At 40.0% G+C, this 25,247-nt stretch overlaps 1 protein-coding gene across 2 annotated transcripts in view; it reads right to left on the reverse strand.

Annotated features, from left to right (window-relative positions):
* Positions 1-24,775, reverse strand: part of NELL2 (neural EGFL like 2) — a 108,113-nt gene extending 83,338 nt beyond the window's left edge. For both annotated transcript variants that reach the window (XM_053404684.1, XM_053404683.1), the window contains exons 1-3: positions 24,629-24,775; positions 24,144-24,272; positions 7,616-7,766 (exon numbers count right to left, since the gene is read on the reverse strand). In XM_053404684.1, the coding sequence (XP_053260659.1) occupies positions 7,616-7,766; positions 24,144-24,272; positions 24,629-24,689 (341 nt within the window). In that variant the 5' untranslated portion in view covers positions 24,690-24,775. The remainder of the gene's footprint in view (positions 1-7,615; positions 7,767-24,143; positions 24,273-24,628) is intronic.
* Positions 24,776-25,247: the final 472 nt, after the last annotated feature.

The following is a 25,247-nucleotide window of genomic DNA, read 5'->3' on the forward strand; positions in this document are numbered from 1 at the left end:
ACCCACTGGTCTAGTTAATCTCAAAGGCCATTTCCCCCAACCCTTGCCCTACACCTAACATCATATATGATATCACTTGCAGGCATGTAAAGATGCAGCCCTTTACCGAAAGCACAGTTCACAGGTACTGGTCAGCAGCACGTGCAAAACCCTTTTCCTCTGCCTGTGCTGCTTGGTTTCAAACTGTAAGGGCAAATGGAAACACTTCACCTGATACCATGATAGAGGCAGTGGTCGTAAAACATCAGGTTGGTTTGGAGAAGTCAGAATTTGGCAGCCAGTTGGATCCAGCTCCCACCCCACCAAGCATAAGCACAAAGGAAATGATAATAATGATAATTTGTAGGATCGTTGAATTATAGAGTCTGAAGGGACCCCAATGGTAATGTGGTCCAAACCCCTGAAATGCAGAAATCACACCTAAATAGCCTTTATTCTGTTTTTACTTGACATGACTAGGTTTTTGCACCTTCCATTTCCCTTTTACTTGCGTTGCTTTTTCTCATGGATGCTTAATATGGACATTCTATTGGCTCAAAACTTTATACTAGAGCAGAAGTAAAATTCAATTTTTAAAATCCAAAATTCAGCAATATTCCAGCATTTCCAAAGATTTTTGAACTCCATTTCTGAAATTCAGCTTTGAGAGAACCTTTTAAAAAAGATTGATATTTTCATTTAATTTTTAAAACTTGCTTTTAATTTTCCCCCAAATTATTATTCTGTTGCTTGCTGCTGCTGCTGCTGCTGCTTTTTACAAAAATGGAAGCTAGAAAGAAAGTGGCAAAAAAGTGTCTACAGATAGTGAATTCTATTTCTCCTAACTGGTGATTTGTTCAGAAGTGAGATTACTGAAAAAAACCAACCATGCAATGCAGGCAAAAACTGATGAAGGCAAAGTATGCAAATCTTCACAAGCTTAGCATTTGCCAAACTAAAAAAGACAGAACTATTTTTTTATTCTACATGTTCTTTTTAAAAACTCTAATATATCCTCAAATGTGACTGGACTCTACCATTAGAGAACAATTTTAAGCAAGAACTTCAGTGAATGAAATTTTACAATTTGGCTTCCTGTCTGACCTGCATAAATTATACTTATAAATAAACTTTCTTTTTAAAACACAATGCCAATACAATGCTAAAGGGGGGGTATCTCAACTACTGGGAGCATGATCTAAGTAGAGTTCCTCTCTGCAGATGTTCCTGCTGGTAGAGTGGTGGTAGATAACTTTTGCCCTTCCCTCTGGAGTCACAGGACCACCTCCCATGCTGTTCCAGAGGGTTTGGTGCCATAGAACAGTATTAGAGAGGACTTCCGGGTTAGCGCCATCGGCGAATGGCGGAGTTCCTCCGACCGGAGGAACGGGCTCCGTGGAAATTGGGTCTTCCCGTCGCGGCGAAGGCGGGGACCCGCTAGAAATCCCAGGCGGAGAAGCCTGGGAACGTGGGGTTCAGCAGAGCACCAAGAGCGCCACCCCTACTCGCGAGGAAACCCCTTTTCGGGGCTCCGGAGTGAAGTGGGGTGAGCAGCGCGGTGCTGCGAACCGATTGCTACTTTCACGGAGGGAAGCCTCACAGCCATCGCCGGAGAGCGCTGACTTTTTCCTGATGACAATTGGACTCTAAATCAAGTACCCGTGAGTAAAAACGGAAAATTGGATCAAGAAATCTGTAAAAATTGTGAATTAGGCAACGAAGCGGGAAGGTTTAAACAGGAAGTCCGCCTTCCACTTTTTGTATATAGACTGAAGCAAAGACCTTGCAATCTAATAGCCTGGAAAATTGTTTTAAAGTTGGAAATTTCCTGCATCTACAACCAATAAAACCCCCTTGGAAGCAGGAGAAAGGGGGGGGATTTGACTGCTTAATCCTGCAGGAGGAGAGTAAAGGAATTTAAATTTCCATTGTCCCAAACCTGGGGACGGGGTGTCTGGACAGAAATTGTTTGAGACGTCCATTGATTGAAAGTGGAGCACTTTGACAGATAGTCAAAAAAAAAAGAGAGAAACAAATTAACTTCAACGCTGCTTTCTGCATTTTAAAGAAACAAAGTATTTGAAAACCGAAAGTAATCTTCTTTGTTGGATACATTTTAAAGATGGATACAAATAGAAATTGTGTCCCCTAGAGGGAGCTTGTCAGTTTGTTGTTGCAGTTTACTTGGAGACCTTACAGCTGCGAGATTGGGATCGTGGGACCAGCCGTTTGACCTTGAACAGAAATGTGTTGGAAGGAAGGTTTGGTCTCTGCCCTTGGCATGACAAATGCTTTACTGGAGCAGTTGCACGAGAAAATGAACTTGATGAATGAAAAGTTGGACTTGATGAATGCTGTAGCCAGTGAATATGATTTAACAGGAAATAAGGATAAAGAAGTTATACAGCGACCAATTCAGGAATCTGGTTTGACAGGGCAAGTCCAAGGGCAGATGAAGACGGAAGAGGCTGCGATTACACCTCAAACAACACAAATGGAGAGATCCAAAGTCCTGCAGGAGCAAAAGCCACTGCATTGGAAGATCGAACTTGGAGTGTGTCTGGAAGTGTTTGGAGTCAAGGAAGCTCTTAACCCTAGTGGGACTATGAAACAGGTTGACAACTATCTTTTGGATAATTATTTTTTGGATTACAAAGATGATGACGGGGAGAGGGACTGTGGGGAATGGGCTAGTCTGTCGAAGGAAAATGGAAATTACTACCGGTTGGAATTCTCCGGAGACCCACTCCTCAAGGAGAAAGGGAAGAAACTACGAAAGAAACCAACAAAAGACAAAGAAGTGCGTAAGCACAAACAAGAACAAGAAAATCTGCAGAAGGGGCCTAGAAGAGACTTAAGGGCCTCGGACATAAGATCACCAGATTGATGGACTGGATGTAATGGTCAGAAAGGACTGACATAACCCGAGACCAGGAGGAAGGGACGTTGGATAAAAAATAGAGAAAAAAAGTTTATATCAAGAAAAAATTATTTTTATCTTTGGAATTAGTGTAACACTAATGAAATATCAGGGAATATGCTGGAAAGGAACTAATTGGCTTTAGTAGAAAAGATTTAAGATATGGTTTAAATTTTGAAATTTTAAGGTTTTTAAGATAAGATAAGGTTAAAGAAATTAAGGTTAATTGAATAACAGAATATAGTAAAAGATGGAAAGGATATGTTGAATTAATAAATAAGATAGATTGTTAAGATAAATTATTTAAATTAAAATTGAGAAATATGGGAAGAATTTGCTGGAATAGTGAATTAAATTAGAATGCAAAAAGGGAGGTGTGAGGAGGTCCAAGAAACAAGCAAATGAAAAGAGGCAATTTGAGATTTGTATTTTTCTTCTTTTTTGGTTTTTTCTTTTTATTTTATTTTTTTGTTGTATTTTTCTGTTTTTTCCTTTTTTCATATTTATGTATTCATGAAACCTTGAATAAATATCATTTAAAAAAAATAGAACAGTATTAGAGAGTGCAGGATCAGCAAATTTCACACACACACACCACTCTACTGAATCAAAAGCCTTCTATAAATAAGAGCCTTTCTGATGACTAGAGGTGAAATCTAGCCCGAACCCATGATATTTTTGTTGCATCAGCAAATTCTGAGTAACTTCTGAAGCTTCATACACAAGGTGGGCCAGTAAATATAACTCATTAAAGTGTTTGCTCATGGGAAGTTTTATAAACTGGAATATTTTACACCATATTGCCAGAATTCTTTTTGTGCACTGACAAGAAGTTTAAAAATTAAATGAAGCCTAGCTGCCAGGAAAAAACCCAGAGAAATATAGCAAGACATCCATCAATTTAATGACCTGCTTTATAACCAATATTTGGGGTTATTCCAACTTGCCAAGGTTAAACAGAAAACAAATACTTATTTTAACTGCTTCAACACATTTCCACTACTCACGGTGTCAAGAATGTTCAAGAATGATCAAACAGTTGCCCAAATGACTAAAGAAATCTGGTTGATGCTTATGCTATTAAAACTGAGTGATAAGAAAATATTAGATGAAAAAGACAAAAAGAAATTGATGTCATTGTTACTTCTTTTGATGGAACTTACAAGATTCAAGTAATAGATAAAGTAGCTGTGGTATGTTGCTTGTAAACTATGAGAGATCAGGTAATGAAGCAGAAACAGAAAGAAAATAATGAGGACTATGGCAAATCATACCCACTTCTAAATCCAAATACTTATTTTGGAGCAAGTGGTCTTGTACACTTTAGATATCCACCCCCTACTTTACGCCAAAACCTTTTACACATTTATATTGTTTTTTTCTGCTGTAACCATGTATCTAAATACCAAAGCAAGTATTTACTTCAGTTTTTCCTTCAGTAGATTTGAATAAACTGTACAAGCACAGTCTTAAGTTGAGCACAGTTGCAGTTCAATGAGCTCACTGTTTCTTACTAGCATCATTTAATAAAATAAGTATTCAACTCAAAACATATAGTCTATGTTTGAAGTTTTTCTAATTTCTCATTTTCTTATTTGCTCATCTGAAGGGAAAAGTGCTTCACCCATTTGTGCTCATTATTTAAACCAAAATCCACAAAGATTTCTTAGGGCATTGGGATTAACATTTATTAGTACTGATGACCTCTTATCATCAACAACAAGATGAAAGATTAATGAGGAAATCACACAAAATGGATAATAGATTCACACTCCATGGTTCAGTGTAATAGAGGAGCAATTGGTGGCAATCATTAATTTGTATATAATTAAGAGATCATACTTGGTTAGTTTCTAATAAAATGCATTTCATTCAACACAGCTTAAGATGCTTTCATTAATCAGAAGCTGTATTCATAGTTTTTATGTTATAGCTGCACTTAGACTACAGAAAAGGAATTTGATCTGCAGAAAGTCAGTCTTGCCATCATTGTCCTAATAATCTGATTTGTTGATACTAATCTTGTTTTGTTGAATTATAATTTCTAAATTTCATCTATGCTACCATATTTTGAACTGCTTGCAATTGTCCCATATCTGACACTAGTGCACATGAGAATGTAGGTCCAATTTGGACCCTTACTTCAACTGTCCTGTGACTCACATAGTGAAGGAGAATGCAGGTGTATCCCACCTTTTCATCACATGTGACATGGGTGTTGCACATGAAAGCCCATACGTGTGATGGTCTGATTTATACACTTTCCCGCTCCTACCCCAAAACAGAGAAAAATGGGCTGTTGCACATACACCCCTTAGATGAACTGCCCACTTGACATTTCATACTATACCCATGTAAGATGGGCATTGCACACAACCACACCTCCACCATACACATTGTGGACCAGCCCAGTAAGAGTCTGAAGAAGGCCACTGGGAGATATTTTTTTAAGCACATTATCATAATTAGACAGTGGGCTGAGCCAGGTCTACAAGCTCTACAGCAAGGGCAGCTAAACTCTCTCAGTCCAAGGGACACATTTACGCATGGGCTGCATGGTCAAAGTGGGTGTGGTCTCCAGGGGCTGCATGTCAAAGTGGGTGGGCCCAAAGTGTACAGTAGGTGTTGCAAGAACTGCAGTTCTCAAGGCTGACTTTCAAACAACTTTCAAACAACTCATTGACTTGAGAGATTCAAGGACAGAGAGAAAACGAGAGGGCTGGTGGCAGCAGACCTAACATGTTGCTCTGGGAGTTACTCACATTCACAGGTAGGGAGTAGGTGAGCTATATTGGTTTCTATTCCAACTTTTACCTTTGTACAGCAGGCTATATTCCAAACAAACAAAAGTCACAGATTTCTACACACGCACATCTCTATCTTCCATCCACACGGCAAGTGGCTTTCCAAGCAAGAACCAATATTCAAAGAGGGCACAGAAAAGGATTCATAGCGGTGTGGCCTGTGGCCAGATGGAGAGGCCTGGAGGACCACATTCAACCCTGAGCCTGAGGTTCCCTACTCCTACTATGCATACCTACCTGGGAGTAAGCCTCCTTGAGGTCAATGACACTTACCTCTGAGTAGAAATCAGACAAATCATGTGCCTAAACCTCTACAGGAGCATGTTCTGAATATTGGTTTTAATTCTTTGAGGGACTGAATTGAGAAATTTAACCCACCAAGAAAATTCAATAAAACTCCAATAATATTTTCAGGATGTGCCGCTAAAGCCCAAAGTATCCCTATACCATGACCATCTTCTTTCTGGGATTATAATAGTCCCAGCTATGTTGGACGTGGTGTGCCTTTCGAGCTCACTGCTACTCTGCATTATCTGAAAGATGCTAAAATGTTATTAAATATGATATGCACCTGTGATGAAAAACTTTCTATATCTTCAGGCATCTGCTTACGTAAGCATGTACAAAGTTTTAGCCAAACCAACTGTACCAATTTCAAATGACTTGAATTCTTACAAAAACAGCTTCTTAGAAAGGTTCTGCCATTGTTCCTCTTGTTTCGCATGTGCAATTGACAACATAAATTTAAGAGGCACTCTAAGGAGCTTTTAACACTTAATTTAAAATTACCATGTTAACAATCATTATAATCCCTGTGAGATACAATATAAAGTTGTTCAACAGTAATAACATAAAAGGTATACACCATCCCTACCATAGTTAAAGGTAGTTTAACTTTCCCATAGCCTGTTAGAAAGAATGAAAATGTCCCTATTACAGCATGATAGCTCAGTTGCCAATCATATGCTACTTAATGGCAGCAAAACCCATTTGTTTCAATGAGATGCTATAGGAGCTTGAAGTTTGAGTTGAAAATTCATATCGTTTCATGGATCATTGTTGACAATTCTTTGCTAGGGTCATATGTTGACTGTTTCAGCAGCTGCAGCAGATGCGTACAATCTTAATAACACCTCTTTTAACTGTGACAACAATTTTCTTGTCGTATCATGATGAAATCATTCTCAAATGCCCTCAGGTCACATAGTTTAGTCTCTTAAACCTAACAGCATTGCTTTCCTTAAACCAAACAGCATTGCTTTTCCATTTATTACTATCGCTGTTATTTCTGTAACCTTGGATAGTCTTCACTGTTTGAAAGTAAGTGAGGCAAATAGTAAGAAGGCACACAGGTAAGACAACAGATGCTGTGAAATAGTACAGGTCTTTTACAGGCAATGAGGTTGAGCTGATTTACACTAGATGAGGATGAGATCCACAGTAGTGTGACAGGCAAATGGTAGAAAAACTTTTTATGCCCTTAGCAGTGGGAGACATTTAAATGGTGACAGCTGTTGATAGATACTAGTTATATAATCTGTTGATAGATCTTAACTTGTGAATTTCTATCTATTTACATTATTCACAGTCATATGAGCCACAGTAATTTCCAAGTAGTGTTGCATATATGTCAGCTAATATTCCAATCATATAATTAGTGGAAAGTGACTCCAATCTGCTTCCACAAAATTCATTTCTACATAGATATGCTTAGTATCGCAGCATAAAGCAGCAGTCCTATACACTTTTACCTGGAAGTAAGTCCCACTGAACTCAGTGGGGTTTACCTCTTGAGTATAAATGCATTGGGTTATGCTGCATATTAATCCTAGGTTTCTCTTTCTGATTTATTTTAATCTTATTTCACATTTCAGCATGCAAAAAACAATAAATATTAGGTATCTGCACCTACCTGTGATCTAAGTGGTGAACAGAAAAAATAACACCTGAATTTAAGCGAGTTTGTTTGAGTGACACCAAAATTGTGAATTCATGTTTATTTCTTAGCTTCTGAAAAAAGAGTTCTGCTTTCTCTGGAGATGCTTTTACATTTCTTGAAGCACCTAGAATGAAAAAAAAAATGAGAGTTGCTTTTTTTTACCAAAAGTACTCTATGTATCAGTAGTACTAAGCATGAAGACAAATATTTACAGTTGATTAAACTTTGAAACTTCAGTTTGTATAGTATTCCACAATGTAACTCAGATGACAGTAGTGCTTCCATCAACAAAAAGGGGAAGCAGCAATTACCAGCTATCCCCCCCTTGCCTTCAGTCTCTGCATTCCCCAGATCTGCTCCAGGGTGTTGGGGGACCCTATAGATGATATTTAGGTGTGTGTAAGAGAGGTGCAAGAGAACAGAAATCTCTGGAATTAGTTTTCCCATTCTTCCATTGATAGAAACCTCAACATCAGCTGAGCAATGCTGTTGGATGTAGCCCAGTAACTACTCAACTGACAATTCAGTCCCACAAAGCTGTCAACCATCTTTTGGACCAAACCATTACATGCTTTTAGTGTGGATTCACATAGTCTTGTATTTATACCGAAGAATAAAATGTTATCCTGTCAATTAAAGTCTCTAAAGACTTACACAGAAATCTATTGTTAAAATCTGAGCATAAAATGGCACTATTTATGAGAGCCAATTCTTTCTAGAGATCACCAAGGATGGATTTAGCCCAATTGAGAATACTTAAGCATTTCATTTTTGAAAGAATATCAAATTAAAACTGATAGTTTAAAAACTTTGAATACTTTTATTATCCTTGCTGCTTTGGCTCATATGGTTCTTTGAATGCAATACATCTTTACCATTTAATGGAAGTGTTTAATAAATTATAAAGCAACTCAAATACAATTACTTCCCAGTGTTCTTTCTTTTTTAGCCATGGCATACTAACAGACTCAAGTAACACACTTTTGTATTCTGTATGATGGTTTGATGTGCACTAACAATTTCTGGCAATATAAACAATTTATTCCCCAAAGGACGGAAGGAAAAACACACACGGAGAAATGTTTTTCACCTCAAGGTCTTAACATGCAGCAAACTTCTACAAAGCACAATGGTACTTTACATTTTGCAAAGAATGAAGAATAAAATCCATAATTCAAATCAAAAGCATTAAAATTTTAAACAGTATGTTTTCTAATAAGCACTAGTGTTTATAAATATTTAAGGGAGAATGTGATTTTGCAGTTAGAAATTAAGATTGTTGTGGAAGAATGTAATTCTTAAATTATGCTGTATTCTACCTTAAGCATGGACCACAATATTGTTATGAGTTTGGGTGTAGGGAGCAGGCTGTATGCTGAGACCATTCTAACCCTGGGATCCAGGGTTAGTGTTAAAATATAAGCAAGGCTAGCTTACAGATGAGGTGATTACCTGGGTGATGGGCCATTAAGGGGAACAAAGGAATGGATCTGTGTGAGTCAGCAAATGGGTCCTCAACTGGCTGGTAGTTAGAAAAAGAACAAAGACAAGAACTGAGAGTTCAGTGGCATGAGCTAAAAGCAAAGCAGCAAAAGGGCATAGAGAGAGGAATGCATGATTTGTGTTTGTATCCAAGGCTGCAGCTATGGGATAAACAAGAGCCTTTTGGGATGTTGATGCTGTGAACCTCTCCAGGTTGAATTTCCTAGGCAGTGACACCAAGTGCAGGTCCTTCAAGGGCAGTGCTAGTGAGAACCAGTTAAGTAAGACCTGTGATAGGAAGGGGTGTTTGTTCCTTCAAGATGGAAGGGATGAGTGTGCACTGTTTTGAAGGTTCTTTTAATCAAGCATCATGATTGATTACATCAAGTCATGGGGTAGGGTCCAGCATTTTGCTTGAGTCTGGCTTAAGTCATTAAATGGAGCTCTCTTCACAATGTAGTTACTATTGCCTGTTATGCTGCTAAATCTGAAAAGTGATTGTATGCTCAGCGATCTCCTACCTAACTTCATCTATGCTGCGTAAGTGGTTGTTCAGTTGTTAGTAAAAAAAAAATAGCTTTGCTATTTTTAAGCTTCCAGGTTACTTTACCTTGTTCTGTTATTAGAAACCTGTTTAAACCTTGCAACTTTCTATCAATAAAGCAATATTATAATAAAGTGTTTGAGTTCCTGGACCTCCCCATCTTGGTTATGGGCCAGTCTCCACAAAGATCAACTCACTCTGCCTCAACATCTGCAAAGAAATCTGAGTCACCCAACCTTTGGAAATAAATTTGCATTTACTTCCCTTGCCTTGGTGAAAACTCTTAAAAGAGAAGAATCAAAAGACTACATTATGGAGTCTGCTGCAATAGTAAAGATTTGTTTCACCCATTGCCTATTCTCAATGTGTCCCTGCACAGGTAGGTTTAAAGCTGGGTGTGCTGTTAAGATTTCAATGCCAAAAGTGGGTACCACTTGCTAAAAGGGAAAGGAGTTATGGCTTTTCTGCCAACAAGATAGGCTTGTTTTCAGTTATTTCTACATGTGCCCAGCAATGGTTTGTGCATGAGATGCAGGTTTATAGAGAAATTATTTTCCCATTACACCATGATTTCATGCCTTGGATTGGTGTTAAACTTTCTAAACCATGCTTGCTGGTTCAGGTAGGATGGAAGGTTCTAAACGCTTTGAAAATATCTCTCTAATGGAGAGAGATTGCAATCTAAGCATAACATACCCATGAGCTAAGTCCATCATTCTATTGATTGAGACAACAGATACAACTGTGACATTTTCCAAAGTTTAAAAAATGTTGAAATTCCCTGGTTTTTATCTGATTCCAGTTTTCATCTGACATATAAAAATGAGTATTGGACAGACACAGGGTTAGAGTAGGTGGGCCAATTTAGCCTAGTAAATGAGGCCAAAAGAGGATATTGTTGTAATCTATTTTTAAAAAATCAGAGGGATTGACACAAAAGTGTTTGGCATTATTTAACATTAAAATATAATGGATACAATGACTAATAGCTACAAACTATCCACTAGTAACTCTAAGATGATTATCAGGTGCTTTGTAACTATTAGATATGGGAAAAAATTATGGAAGAAGCTCTCTGAAACAGTTGCCAGAACAGTGGCTATCTCTTTCATTTTCAGAACATATATATGTTTATTATGATACTCCAGTTAGGTCCTGGTTGAGTAAATGGGTTTTCTACCATGAGTGTCTGCTCATTAGGATTTTAGTTTTGTTTTTCTTTTTTAAAAAATGCATTCATTGTATTTGCATTTTTTAATATTTGGGTATGAATTGCCTTGAGACGGTGACTTAGAAGACAATTAATAAATCAACTGTAATATAATAGTAAATTCACTCATTGAGGAGTAAGTCCTATTGAATTTAGTGGGGTTTACTTCTGCACAGTCATGCAGAGCTGGACTGCATGAATGACATGTATAAAAAACTTCAGAGAGAAACTTATGCAAAATATATTAAAAAATAATTAGAGCCAGAGAAGAAAATAAGAAGTATCAAAAGTTAAATTTTGGTAGAAATGAAACAAGATAAATGAAGAATAGGCAAATCAGTAATGATTGCAGAATGTTCAATTAGCATGTTCCCAGTGTTAATTGGAATGGAGACTGTTTCATTATTAAACCATATTTTAGCTACTTCCTTCAACTCTAACGCCAATTGAATTTGGTGAGAGATAACTACCTTTTGATAGACACAGGGATGATGAAAACAGTTCACTTGTCATGGCTACTCTGCAATACTTATAGAAAGTAATATTTTTGCAATATCTTCTCCAATGGATGGCCTGACCTCATAAACCCATATCCATCCAGACCTAAACAGATTTTACTAGAATTTTACCCATATTACTAATGAAATGTCTGGGAACTTTACTTAACTAAGCCTACTGCAATTTGACCCAGCTCTAGGTGTTTTTCTCACCCAAACCAATTACTTCCTGTTCTGTTTGACCCTTCCTTGAGGAATATGAAAAATGAACCAGGTAGACTTCAAATAAGTGCCAGTGAAGAAGAACCAGGACAAAAGTTCAGCAAAATGTCTATGTGCTGATAATTGAAATGCAAACCCATTTTTTATTCTGGCTGCCCTTGAACTATCAGAGTAATTTTTAAAATGTTCTATCCACTGTGTTTCAGCAAATTGTTAGCGCAAGTTTAATTGTGACACCTGCCTCCTAAAGTAATAGTTCATGAATTAATAAAACGTTTCCAACCTAAGCACTTTCCTAAAAATGAGCACTTTCATGAAATATTTCAAAGGTATGAATTCCAGAATACTGTTATTAAAAGGTTTATTAATACGGCATCTATAGTCTAATGTAATTTACATAAGCAATTTATATTGTGCAAAGCTTAAATTTAATCCCAAATATGGAAATATATCTCCAACACACAAGAGCACACAAGATGAAGCAGAGTTTATTGGATTACTATTGATAGAAATCATGGTTTAGAATAAGGATGAGGAATTTGCTGCTTTCCGGATACTGTTGAACACCAACTCCCATCAGTTACAGTGAGCGTGGCAGTTGGTGTCTCGGTGGTCACATGTTCTCTTTCCCTAGCCTGGAACATAGGTTCCAGAACCTATGAGCCCATATAATTTAGACTGATTTGTCTATTAAATTTCAAAGGAGATCTATTAAAGAGCCCAAAATTCATGTGAAATGAGAGTTAAGACTTTCTCCCTCAGTGAAAAGATAGTTGCAGGAACAGAAACTGCTTCAGTACCATGTCAAAAGTTTGGGGGAAATTAATAATTCCAAGACCCATAAGTTTCTTGTCCCTGGGATATCTCAGATAACAGTACAGTGGTACCTCGGGTTAAGTACTTAATTCATTCCGGAGGTCCGTTCTTAACCTGAAACTGTTCTTAACCTGAAGCACCACTTTAGCTAATGGGGCCTCCTGCTGCCGCTGCGCCACCGGAGCCAGATTTCTGTTCTTATCCTGAAGCAAAGTTCTTAACCTGAAGCACTATTTCTGGGTTAGTGGAGTGTGTAACCTGAAGCGTATGTAATGCGAGGTACCACTGTAATGAGAAAACACAGTGGAACAGATTCCTCCACTAAAGAAGTAACAGAATCATCTTAAATCCCCACCACAACGATCACCAGTCCCTAGGATTGCTTCCCTTCTAGTTGCCTCAAATAGCAAGGAATGCTCTTCATAATCTCTGCAGCACCCAGCATCCTGCCATCATTACCATACCACACCCAGAAGTGACAAGTAGTGTTCCAAGACACTTATCAGTATTGACAGATTACATTTGTGAGCTACTCTTTCTGAGACATGCTCATCTGTCTGCCAGGCTCCATACAGCCTACTGTGCTCTGTCCATGGTCCTGATGTGATGCCTACATCCTACATTCCTAATGTGAACTCTTCGCTCTTCCGTGCTGCTTTCCTACTGATACCTGAATTCACCTATTTCTAGAACTGAAACTACTCTCTGTGGCTGTGCACCAGCCTTGAACAGTGCCATGGCTTCCTCCACATGAAGCCAATATAGTTGCCTACAACTGTTTCCCGAAACTCCTTCAGGTGCCTGATATCCATTTGAAAGTTTGATGCAGCTACTAACTGGACATTCCTAGCTATGAGAAAGTTTTATAGAGTTCATCCTGTGGGTGAAGGGGGTTTGTAACTGATGTCAGGAAGCATTGCTTTAATTATATCTGAATTTAACTTTTTTTAAAATATATGTATAATTAAATCACTCCTAAACGTTGGTCATTACTTACTACAGGAACAGGTAATATCAAAACTGAATGAAGTCTCCTACCTGTTTACATCTGGCTATAACAACTCACACAGCCCCAGTTAACATGACCACTTTATGACAATTCTAAATTGGTGAGATTATTAGATACACAATAAGGTTTCCCAAAAGATGGGATGTTACCACTGTTTTTGATGAGCCCAGCAAAATATACCACAGAGAGTCCTCTAGCAGCCTGTGGAAATGATCTTAAGGAGGAAGTTGCTGCTGCAGAAGAGCAGAGAGAATGCAAGTAATAAGATGTCATTTCCTCATTTTCCATGCTACATTTGGCCACTTAACTAAGAGAAAGAGGCTATGCTGCATAACTGTTGCTTAAGCAAAACCATGGTTTACCAGGGCGGAGTTCTGGAAAACAATATGCTTCTTAAATGAACTGTCCTTTGTATAACCTGACAAGTGAATAACCACAACTTGCTCCTACACTTCTACAGATATGAAATACTGCTTCCTGAGGCATACAGTAGCTTCCTGGACCGTCTCAGTCAAACCAAATTGCCACAAGAGTATCTGCGATACAAAGGCTCAACATATGGTTTGTATAAGAAGCATGTATACCCTTAACATTACACCTGCCTACAGCCTTCCAGATTTTTTTTTTAATCCCATTAGACTCCAAGCAATATGGCAATGTGGCCCCCAAGGTATTAAAGACTCCAAACTTCCCTTTCTTACATGATGTTTCATTTACACATTTCATATTTACATCATGCTTTGATAAAGGTGATAATGGCATTAAATTTATTACCAAGGCTTGGGGCAAGCAAGCTGTGAAAAGTACTGTGAGAATATTGTGCTGATGCCCTATTCCTAAACAGGCATATGGAAATTAATTCTATAGAAACTTTTTTCAGTGGCACTGGCCATGCTTAAAATCTCAGGCAGTGAAACCTTCAAGTCATTTTATTAAGAAAATACTATATTAGCATCCTTGTTCTACAATCAGCTACTTCATTCTAAACTTCATTCAATGGAAATAAGCATACCTAGGATCATATACTTTGTACCCCCAGCCCCCAGAAAAGGCTTTTTGACAAAACTTCCTCAACCAAATTGGAGTATGTATTCATATAATCAGCTTCTAACTGTTTCAGCTATAAATCAATTTTTAAGTGTAGATTTGTTGAACAGTCAGAATTTAATTTCAGCCACTTGTGAACAGCTGAGGTCTTTAGACATCACAGTCTTGGGAATGTTGATAAAGGACCTTTAATCTCTGCAAGCATTCCAGAAGTGTCAGAATCATGATGCAGCAATAAATTAATGATTTCACTAGATTGGCTGGGAAGAGGACTTAGTTCTGCAGAACATCCGGAAAGAAGAATACATATCTGGCAATGATATTCACTTTCATTATTTACAATGCTATTTCCACACTCAGCTACTTTTTTAATAAACGTGATAGAAGAAAAAGCCAATCAAACAGTCAGAATCTCTCTAAGTACGTTCTCCAAGGCAACAACGTGCTTCTCCTCTGACAATGGCCATGATGAGAACATAAGCACATTTATTACAAAGACAGACATCAGTACTGTGATTCTGCAAAAGCACAAATCTATTTTTAATCACACATTTTCATTCAGATTAGTACAAGAGACACCAGATTGTGGCAGGGCATAAGAGACAAAGGATGACAAAATGCAATAGAGGATGGGGCTCCTTTGGTGAGCACAGCCCTTCTTACACTGCAGCGTTATGGCAAGACAAATTGTGCTTCTGGAATGAAAAAACAAAAGGGGTCTTCAGCTGGTGGGTCACGTCACATAAAGGGAACACACAAACTAACCTATGGTGGGCCACCCTTCAGTGCTGCCACCATTCTTCAAAAATTTGGGTCTTTTTTCTTTTGTAAAATGCTAGGGATGCAAAGAAGCCATGAACCTGATATCTAACATAGCATCTGCTGCTAGTTTCTTGCACAGAGTCCTAAACCAGTTAAAACTGGTTCTTGTATCAAAGGCTGGAGTCAGTGTCTGAAAATCTGAAGACCACTTATCTATAACCCCTACAGAGTATCTGAAATTTTTGGTTCCTCCAGGTTACCACTGATCAGACCTAACACAGGGAAGTAGGCTGAATATCAGTAGCCTCAGCCCGTTTAGTTAAACCTTAGAAATCTAAGCCAATTTGAGTGAGGACTTATAGGTGCTGAATCTCTCTAAAGATGAATATATCTTTTATAACAATCCTGTGTTGTCAAGGATCCTATAGATCAGGGGTGTCAAACTCAAATTCATCGGGGGCCGCATCAGCAGTTTGGTCGCCCTCAAAGGGCCGGTTGTATCTGTAAGTCCTACAGGTGGAGGTTTCCTGAATGCATGTAAAGTGGAGGTTTCCTGTGTAGAACGGCCGGCGCCACTAGAGGGCAGACGTTCTCTGGCTTGTAGGCTGCCGCGCATGCGCTGAAGAGGTGGCTTTCTTGTGTCAAAAAAAAAAGCGAGAATAAAAGGTGAAGGCTGGCGGCCGGCGGCGGCTACACGGGCCACATGACGAGGTCTGGCGGGCCGGATTCGGCCCACGGGCCTTGTGTTTGACACCCGTGCTATAGATGTACTTGATTGCAGTTTGCTCTGAATAGTACCCTCATAAAGTACCCTCCAGAGCCACTGTTGTCTAATCACATCGTATTCCAACAAAAGTATATTTGGTTTATGGAGATTGACTGTAATTGCATGCACTTCTACAGCCACTGCAGCCTACTATATTCTCACTGACTTAAATGTGTGTTAAATCAGCATTTTTCTATCATGCTCTTTTTAGGTACCACAGCATTGTCACAAAAAGCACAACTGTCACAGCTTTCAATGCAGACTTCACTTTTTTCATATTTCCCTAAATATTCAATTCAGAAGCCAATGGAAAATGCATACCATGCAGAGCAAAAAAGAAATTTTCAATTAGAAGACTGTCAAGCACCATTTTAAATCTTGTCACATTTTTGCCTTGAAGCCTAAAACTTGGGTCTTCAGTGCCTAGCATGCTCACTTGAACAGATCCAACTGAAATAAATAGAGTTTACTTCTTCATAAACATGTTTAGGGTGGAGCTGTTAGACTACAATTCTGACTATGTTTACAAATGGTTAACAGAACACATCTACTGAAAACACACTGTGCTTGATGGAGTTTGTTTACTTATTTTCAACCTTTATATCCCCACCCTTCACCTGAACGTCATAGGGTGAGTTACAATGCCAAGTACGGAATGTGTGTGAAGGATTATAGACTGACAGGTCATTCCAGAGGTGGGGCATTGCAATAGCAGAGCTGTATCCAAAGCCCTGCCAGCTCATGTCAGCAAGCGTGGAAGCTGGGGTGGATTTGTCATTTTGTCATGCCAGCTCCAAGTTGGCATAACAGAGAAACCTGCGCTACTCTCTTAAAGGAGCCACTGGGCTTTATATCCAGTGGATCCAAAACAGCTGTTACCTCATTACATGGCTTTCTCACTCTGCAGAATTACCCCACCACATGGTTCTCCCCACACTGTCCAATTTATCTGCTCACAAATAGGGTGGATAATTTCAAGAAGCCACTTGTACCCAGTTCTAGCCCAAAATGGAGGTTTTATACCTTTGCATTCTCGACACACTATATATGTGTGTGTGTGCGTCGCTGTGTGTATCTTACACACACACACACACACACACACACACACACACACACACACACAGCAGTGGATATAATGGAATCATATAGAATTTAGCCATGTTTTTTAATAGCATCATGGATGTTGACTGTGTAGGGAGCTAGCTTAGACTATCAGAGGAATATCCTACCACTTTAATATAAAATACTATCAGATGGGCTCCAAAGGAGCCTGCTTAACTTCATATATCCCTTAGTGTAGTATTTAAGTTTTAGGGCCCTGATCTGGCTAAAGTTAGCTGCAACCTGCTTTCAAGTTATTGTGCACAGGATTGCAGTGTAAGTTCCATTGAAGACTGTGGGGCTTTGAATGCTTCCTGAGAAGCAAGCATGCATAGGCTCAGGGTGCAGTCCTTTGCCCCCTTCTCCAGTAGTAAGCACGACTGAAATTAATTGGACTGGCTTTATATGAATAGAAAAATATTAGGCTAGTCACAAATAACTTGCTTCGTTGGTTTCACTGTGGTGTGCAGTGCAGCTCTATGTATGTTTACCCAACAGTAAGACTCATTATGCTCAGTAGGGCTCATTCCTTGATAAATGTAAATTAAGTTTAGCTGAACTATGGTCTACATGCATTGTTTGTAAAATAGATGATTTTTTTCTTCAACTGTAAACTATTTTGCATTTCTGCATCTATTGCCCTATTATATTCTGACCAGGGAGCATTTCATGAACTACCATCTGTGCCTGTCTGTGGCTGATAAGTTAACTGCATATGTGTTCATGCTCTTTGAAAGCCCCCCATTTATCTAACTGTGACAAGCTTTTTCATCACACCCATAAGCAGAGTTCCATCTCTTCCCATGAATAAGTTTATTTAAACATATTATTATTGTCGATTTTATTTAAACTATTTCTTCACTACACAGCAATTTCAGCAGGGTTATAACTAGTGTTTCAAATGCATAATACAATTACTAAAAACAAGGCCTACACTCATTCTCAGCATGCATGCATGCACACGCGCATGCACACACACACACACACTTGATCCCTATTATTTAGCACATTACCTAGTTAGCATTTTTCTGTAACCTATTTTATTAATTAGCATCATCCTCAAAACCAGGGAAACAATGTGTATCAGCAATTTGCTTTTAAAAAAACTATTAAAATTGCTTTAGCTAAGGGTACTGTCTTAACATACACTCTTGCAAGCAATAAAGGGCATTTTGAGCAGCACTTGCTACTTAAACAGTCTTTTTTAAGCTTCCACCCTCTCCAGCTCCAATAAAGAATTGATACAAGACCCACCTCAATCATTGCTTAACGTACTATAATTATGCAAAGCAAGAAACTGTAGCAAAACCAGTGAAGGAAAACAAAATCAAGGACAAAGATTTTAAACTTGGATTATAATGCAGGATCCCTATATTATTTTCAAATCTAGTCTATCTCTTGCCTTCTAATAGAATATCTGCAAAGGCAAACATGGAAACGTGCTCCTGCATATCTGAAAGCATAGCTAAATGTTGTTGTCTCTAGCTAAGTCATACACAGAACAGACCCACTAGAATCTATGAACTTAAGTTAGTCATGCCAATTTATTTCAGTGGGCCTACACTATACAAGACTTAGTTGATACAACCCTAAGGTGTTAAGTTGGCTTCATGTTTTGTAGGCTACCATACAAGCAATAACTGCTAATTATTTAGAGCCCTTCAAGCTGAAGGCCCAGGGGATCATATTGACAACTTTGCAATATCTTAGGTTACTTCAAGCAACCAAGGTTTCCGGACCAGAGGGACATAATTCCACTTGGACAAGAACTTCAGCATTTCCCCCTCTCTCGTAAATGAAGCACTGGGTAGAATAGTTTATGTGGTTTGACTCCATTCTATTTTGGGCAGGGCTGGCTCACCCATGAGACAAGTCAAGGTGTGGATGTCTTTACCTGATGCACATTCATTACCTGTTTAGTTTCTCTGCACCTGCAATCCCCCCCCCCACTCCTATTCATAAAGCTGTCATCTGTCTCAAATGCACAAGCCTCAGCTTAGCAGTAAAGCAAATATGCTTTACAGTTTCAAATCACAAGGAACGGCCCTGTACAGCTGGAGCAGCATCTCCACCCCCATCGTTCAGCCCGGACACTGTGGTCCAGCACTGAGGGCCTTCTGGCAGTTCCCTTGAAGCCAGAAGTGAAGTTACAGAGAACCAGGCAGAGGGCCTTCTCAGTAGTGGCACCTATCCTGTAGAACACCCTCCCATCAGATGTCAAGGAGATGAATAACTATACAACTTTCAGAAGACATCTGAAGGCAGCCCTGTATAGGAAAGTTTTTAATGTTTGGTGTTTTTATTATGTTTTTATTAAATCCATATACTAGTTCTGCTTGTTTTTTGTTACTTTGTAGAAAGGCATTATGCAATGGGCATGCTATGTTTTTAACATATATCAGCTAGGAAAAGTCTCCATCTCTCAGGTCCTGAATGGACCGAGTGAGAATCTCTTAAAGAAATAGCTTATATGCTTATAGACAAAGCAGGATGCTTCCAGTCCATTCATACTTTCATCTTACACTCATGAAAAGCCAAAAGATCTCTCTCCCCCATGTCTTCAAGCCAAATTCTGAAAAAAGTCTACTTTTTCAAAGTTCCCTACACCAGCAACAGTTTGCTTCGTTTGCCTTGCACCCTGAGAAAATCAGCTATGATTGAGTCACATCAAACATTGTTTCCAAAAATGTAGACAGAAATAAAGTTAGCATGAAAACTGTAACCCCATAACAATAACAAGTTTTAAACATAGCTACATAGTATTGCTATACCACAGTACAAATTGACCTGTTTTAGTTTTGTTTTCTGACAGCAGAAAGAACCATTGAGGAGCCACTAACTGTGAAGTTCCTTCATGCATCATGCTGACAGATTAAATCTGCTCTTTGGTGTTCTGTTCCATGGTGTGCTTTATCACAACCCACCATATAATTCCACCCCATCTGTTGGTGCTTGGTGGGGTGTGTGCATGCATTTGCTTGCTGAAATAACTAAGCATACTTTATATACATACATGCCAACTGTTCTAACAAAAAAGGAACATCTTTTCTGAATGTCTCCCATCTTCTAACACTGAGCACCAGCTCTCATTCAGCTGGTCAGTATGCATTAAAGTTATCAAATACGTAATTAATTGTCCTCAATATGTCAAGCACTGTAAAATAAAGTCAGTAGACAGCTGTATTCATTAATTCTAATGGTACAGTGCTGCGTTTTGTCCATTTCCTTTTTAGTCAATATGTTTTCTATGACTCATCCCAGAAATAATTATAACAGAGAGTGGATTATTTAACAAAATATGGATTTTTGCAGTTAATGACTGGTGTTCATATAACTTGCCTTTATTTTTTTACCTATGTTGACTTGTTTTGCAAACAAACATGGTAAAATGCATCATTGGATCATAGTAATAGAATTAACCAATCATAAAAGATATTGAAGCTTATTTATGTATGTTTTCTGATTGTTTGGCTGTTTTATTCCATTCCATTCAACAAATGCCCAGGAGAACCCACTCTGCAAAATTCACAAAGTCAGAGAAGCTTCTTTGAGGTCATTTCAGTCAGGTATAATGTATATAACCCAGGAATCAATCTATATGTTTCATTTCTATATCATTGTTTTCATTTTATATCTATTATGACATGGTTTTGTTGATATTTATCTTAAACTTTCATTAACTCAATCAAAAAGAAGTCCATGAAAAGGTGCATCAGCTTATGAGGCCAAGGACATCTTGTTTTCTATACCTCACAGCAAACTAGTACTCTCTTATTAATATTCAGTGTTCCAGCAAACATCTTAATGCAAAATCTGTTTCAGAGGCAAAGGGTTCACTACCGTATGCTGTAGCTTGAGAAAAATTAGTGCTTAAGCCAACTTACTCCAGAGTAGTCTTAAAAACATCCTTGAGATGTCTCAAAGGCAAGTTTACAGCCTAAGACACATATATTTCCATAGCTGAAATAGATGTACATGTGACCAATGTGATCTCTATAGTTATTCATTCCCACTTTACATTATCCTTGTAAATATTCATTTGCAGGAACTGTGTCCTCCCTCCCCCCTTCATTCATTCATTCATTCATACTCACACACAAGCTTGTGCAACTATTGCAACAACATAGATGGAAAGTTTGGTGGAAGAGGCCCATGCAATCTGCATGCTCCCTCTCATTGGGGGCCAATGAGATGAGAAAGATCCATCCAATCAACTCTGTCCACATGGTTCATAAATACATAGTGGACTATATTGCACCATGAGCAAACAGTTTTTATGCATGCCAGTTAGGTGAAAAGCACCCAAGTTGTTAGCACTTTGGGTTCATTGTGCGAAGCCAAGAAAATAGAGACTGGGGAGATTTGTATGGGTAAATAATTGCATAAGGCCAGTGGTACTGGTTGAGATTCGCCCAATTTATATAAATTACTTTTATTTAATTTTAATATGCCACATCTTTCAAGCAGTATAACCTTGATGGCATCCCTGACTAGATAAACTTAATGTCTCCAGTGGGGCAATGGGTCAGCACATCTGGCTGTTAACCAGAAGGTTGGTGGTTTGAGCCCACCCAGGGATAGCTGCAGGCAGGATTCCTGCATTGCAGGGGGCTGGACTAGATGGCCCTTGGGAGCCCTTCCAACTCTATAAATTCTGGGGAAGCTGCCTCGCCAACTCCAAGGGGTGGGAATGGTAAGAGAAAGAGACAACAACAAGAATCAGAATGAAAGTAAAGTCTTTGAATTGCTGTACTTGCTTGGCTCTCCTCCAAGGAGAAGAAATTATAAATTATATCACTTTACAAGATGCATAGCAAATTTAGGAAAGCTAAAACGCATCTGCAATTACAGGTGTATAAAGAAAAAATGAATGCTGAGCATCCATTTTTTCTGAAAATTAAAAGAGAAATGCAGGCTAAGTCTTCAGACTCAGCAAAAATAGGAGAAATAGAAATGTCCAAACTTTAAAATTCTCTTTGCTGGAATTGCATTTGTTTTGTTTTTTAAATGCACACAGTGATACAGTGGTTTACGAACTTAATCCGTTCTGGAAGTCCGTTCTTAAACTGAGGCGCACTTTCCCTAATGAGGCCTCCAGTCACTGGTGCCCTTACACAGTTCGGCTTCCGTTCTTAGACCGAGGTAAAGTTTGCAAACCGGGACACTACTTCTAGTTTTGTGGAGTTCTTAAATTGAATAGTTCGTAAACAGGGCTGTTCTTAAACCGAGGTACCACTGTATGTGCAGTCCTGAAATGTTCATATTACTAGCCTCAAAATTGGAATTTTAGATTTTTATTCTGTCAAGAGCCCTTTCATGTAGATGTCTGCATCCTGTTGAAAGAAGGCTTTTTCTGTTTAAAAATAGCAGGTGTCAATTTCTCTTTTTAAAAGTGTATGCTCTGACTTTTCTGTGTTAATGGTCACAGTGACACACTCTGGTTGAATGTAGAATAACATCCTTCCACAGAGTCCTCCAGTGACTTAGGTAGTCAGCTTTTGATACATGATCTTATTGATTCAGAAGTTCAAGCCAACATCATTGCCTGGATTTTTCCTTAAATTACAGCTTCTTTGCAAGGCCTCCCTTTGCCTCTTGTACTAAAAGAAAATTTTAAAAAACCCTATAACTGGAACTCCTAAGAAAACAAATGATACACATAGACTATGGGCTATATAGAAGCAAATTAAAATTCTTCTTAATTCACTGTGTGAACCATGTTCTCCAACTTTACATAGCAACATTCAGCACGCACATACAACATTGTTCCATTTCCTTCCCAACGCCACTATGATATCAGCCCTCTTTTAAATGAACAGTCTGCTAAGCTTCAGAAATGTTCTGCATTGTGATTTAAAAATCTTTTTCACATATAAGGGATGGGGAAAAGCATTTATCTCAGAATATTTTACCTTTATACAACAGACTATAAACTGCATGAAATAAATGCTGCTTTTTGGAATCCTACATTAGAAGTGTCTTTGAATATATTAGTGCAAAATCGAATCAATAGACAGCGGTCTCCTTATTCTTGGAAGGAACATTTAGAATTATTAAAAATCCTTAAAATTAGTGGGTGATTAGCTAAGTCATACTCAGAATGGACTCATGAAAGTCACTGATTTGTTACTTACGTTCAATAGGTTTACTCTGAGTATGACTATACCACCCATTATGTACACAAAGAATTCCCACCCACCCCCAAAAAAGTTCAGGGTATATAACCTGTTAACAAATCTTTTTGCAAGGGCTTCTATATTTTTCCTGCATACATTTTTTATGGGGGGAAATGCAATATGTTATCCCCATTCCCCATTTCTTCACACTCTTAGTTTCATATTTTCTCCCTAGTCTTATTTTCTCCTCTAACCATCAGCGAGAACAAGAGCTTAGCCTGGCGTGTCTTCCCAAATAAACCATTCTCAGCCAGCCCAGACGAATCTGTTTATTATTCAGGGCTCCCCACGCCTGGCAAAATAAGCCATCTGCCATCAGCTTTCCTGCTGACCATTAATTAAGGGCCTATCCATCAAAAGAGGGGCCAGAAAAGTGACGGGAGAGAGACAAAAGTGGAAGGCGGGAGGGGAGGAATCAGGGAGGCTTAACAGAGCAGGCAGGCAGGAGCCTCGCTGAGCAAATGGACCAAGTCGCATCGCGAGCCCAGAGGAGCATCGCCTGCCATCGGGTTAATGCAAAAAAGTTCGATCAAACGCATTTGCCAGCAAGTTCAGGAATTATTCAGGTGGCCTGGGCTGACCCTGCCCGCAGAGCCAGCCCAGGAGCCAAAGCGAGAATAAGGAAGGATGGATGCATGCATAGGAGCCAACTCCTAGGGACAGAACTCCCTTTGGGGTCCCTCCCACCACCAATAAAATATTGGAGGGGGGCCCTGTCCCCCCCCAAAAAAAGTTGATGGGAATTGCCATTCAAATAGTGCGAGTGTGTGCCATATCCTGCGATAGATTATGTGGGGCGGCGCTTCCCGCCCCCACCCAATATTTTATTCAAGTTGGCACCCCTGGATGGATGGATGGAGGTCCCATACCTTGGAAGAAGAAAGCTTTGCTCCCGTTGTGCAGCCCTTGCACTTGCACCACTCCGGCCACCGACTCCCCCAGCTGCAACTCGCCCAGCACGTCGATCTGCAGCGAGGGGTCCACGCCAAAGCCGACCGCTGGATCCAGGCGGGGAAGAAAAAAAAGAGAAATTACTACCGAAACCCCTAACTTTTCCTCTCCACCTCCCACCCCGATCCTGCTGCCACTCCCGTTCTGGAAGGCGCAGGTATCTCCTCCTCGGCTCAGCCGCACCAGCCAGTCCTATTTACATGACCTACTTTCGCAGCATCCCTTCGCAAAGTTCTCGGCTCGTTTTCCTGCCCGGATCCTCCGTCTTCCCTCTTCCCCACCTCCCCATACTGAGCCGATTCCCCATCGGGGTGGGGAAGGGGGAGGTTGGGAGACACACCCCGAGACGCCCCCCCTTCTCCGTGCCTTAAGGAGAGGCTGGAACGCCCCGCTCGAGTCTCACCTGAGCTCAGGCAGAAGAGGAAGAAGCCCAGGGCGCTCCAGCAGCAGCCCGGGGACTCCATCGCGCGCGAGGAGGAGGAGGAGGAGGACGGCGCCCAGAATCACTCCATAGTCCGCGAGGCAGAAGCCGGGTCTGAAGGAAGCCAAGCAGCCGAACGCCCCAGTCTTCTTCCACACACACCCACACCCCTCGGCGTCCTTCTTCTTCTTCCCTCCCTCAGCGAAAAGCCAGAATCCACCGGGCGGAGGAGGAGGAGGAGGCGGCGCCGCGAGTCGAGCCCTCCCCAGCCCGCAGCACCATCTCCGAGGCGCCTCAGCCGCCGCCGCCGCCCGGAGGCGCGAAAAGGGCGCGGAATGGCGCCAAAGCGGGAAGCCGCGAGAAGCGCCTCAGCCCCAGAACCTGTTGGAGGGAACCCGGCGGAGAGAGACAATGGAGGGCGCGAGGCGACCCGGCGGAGGGGAAGCGGGCAGCCTTGTGTCGCTCGCTCGCTCGCTCGCTCCCTCACACGACGCGCGCGCCCAGACTCTTTCTTTCTCCTCAGGGCTCCTCGGTCGCCAAGCCTCCGCCGCCGGCGCTCACTGCCACCGGCTCCTCCTCGCAGGCAGCCTCAAAAGAGCGA

The sequence above is a fragment of the Podarcis raffonei genome, chromosome 10 (genome assembly GCF_027172205.1).
Source record: "Podarcis raffonei isolate rPodRaf1 chromosome 10, rPodRaf1.pri, whole genome shotgun sequence".
Classification (NCBI taxonomy): Eukaryota; Metazoa; Chordata; class Lepidosauria; order Squamata; family Lacertidae; genus Podarcis; species Podarcis raffonei.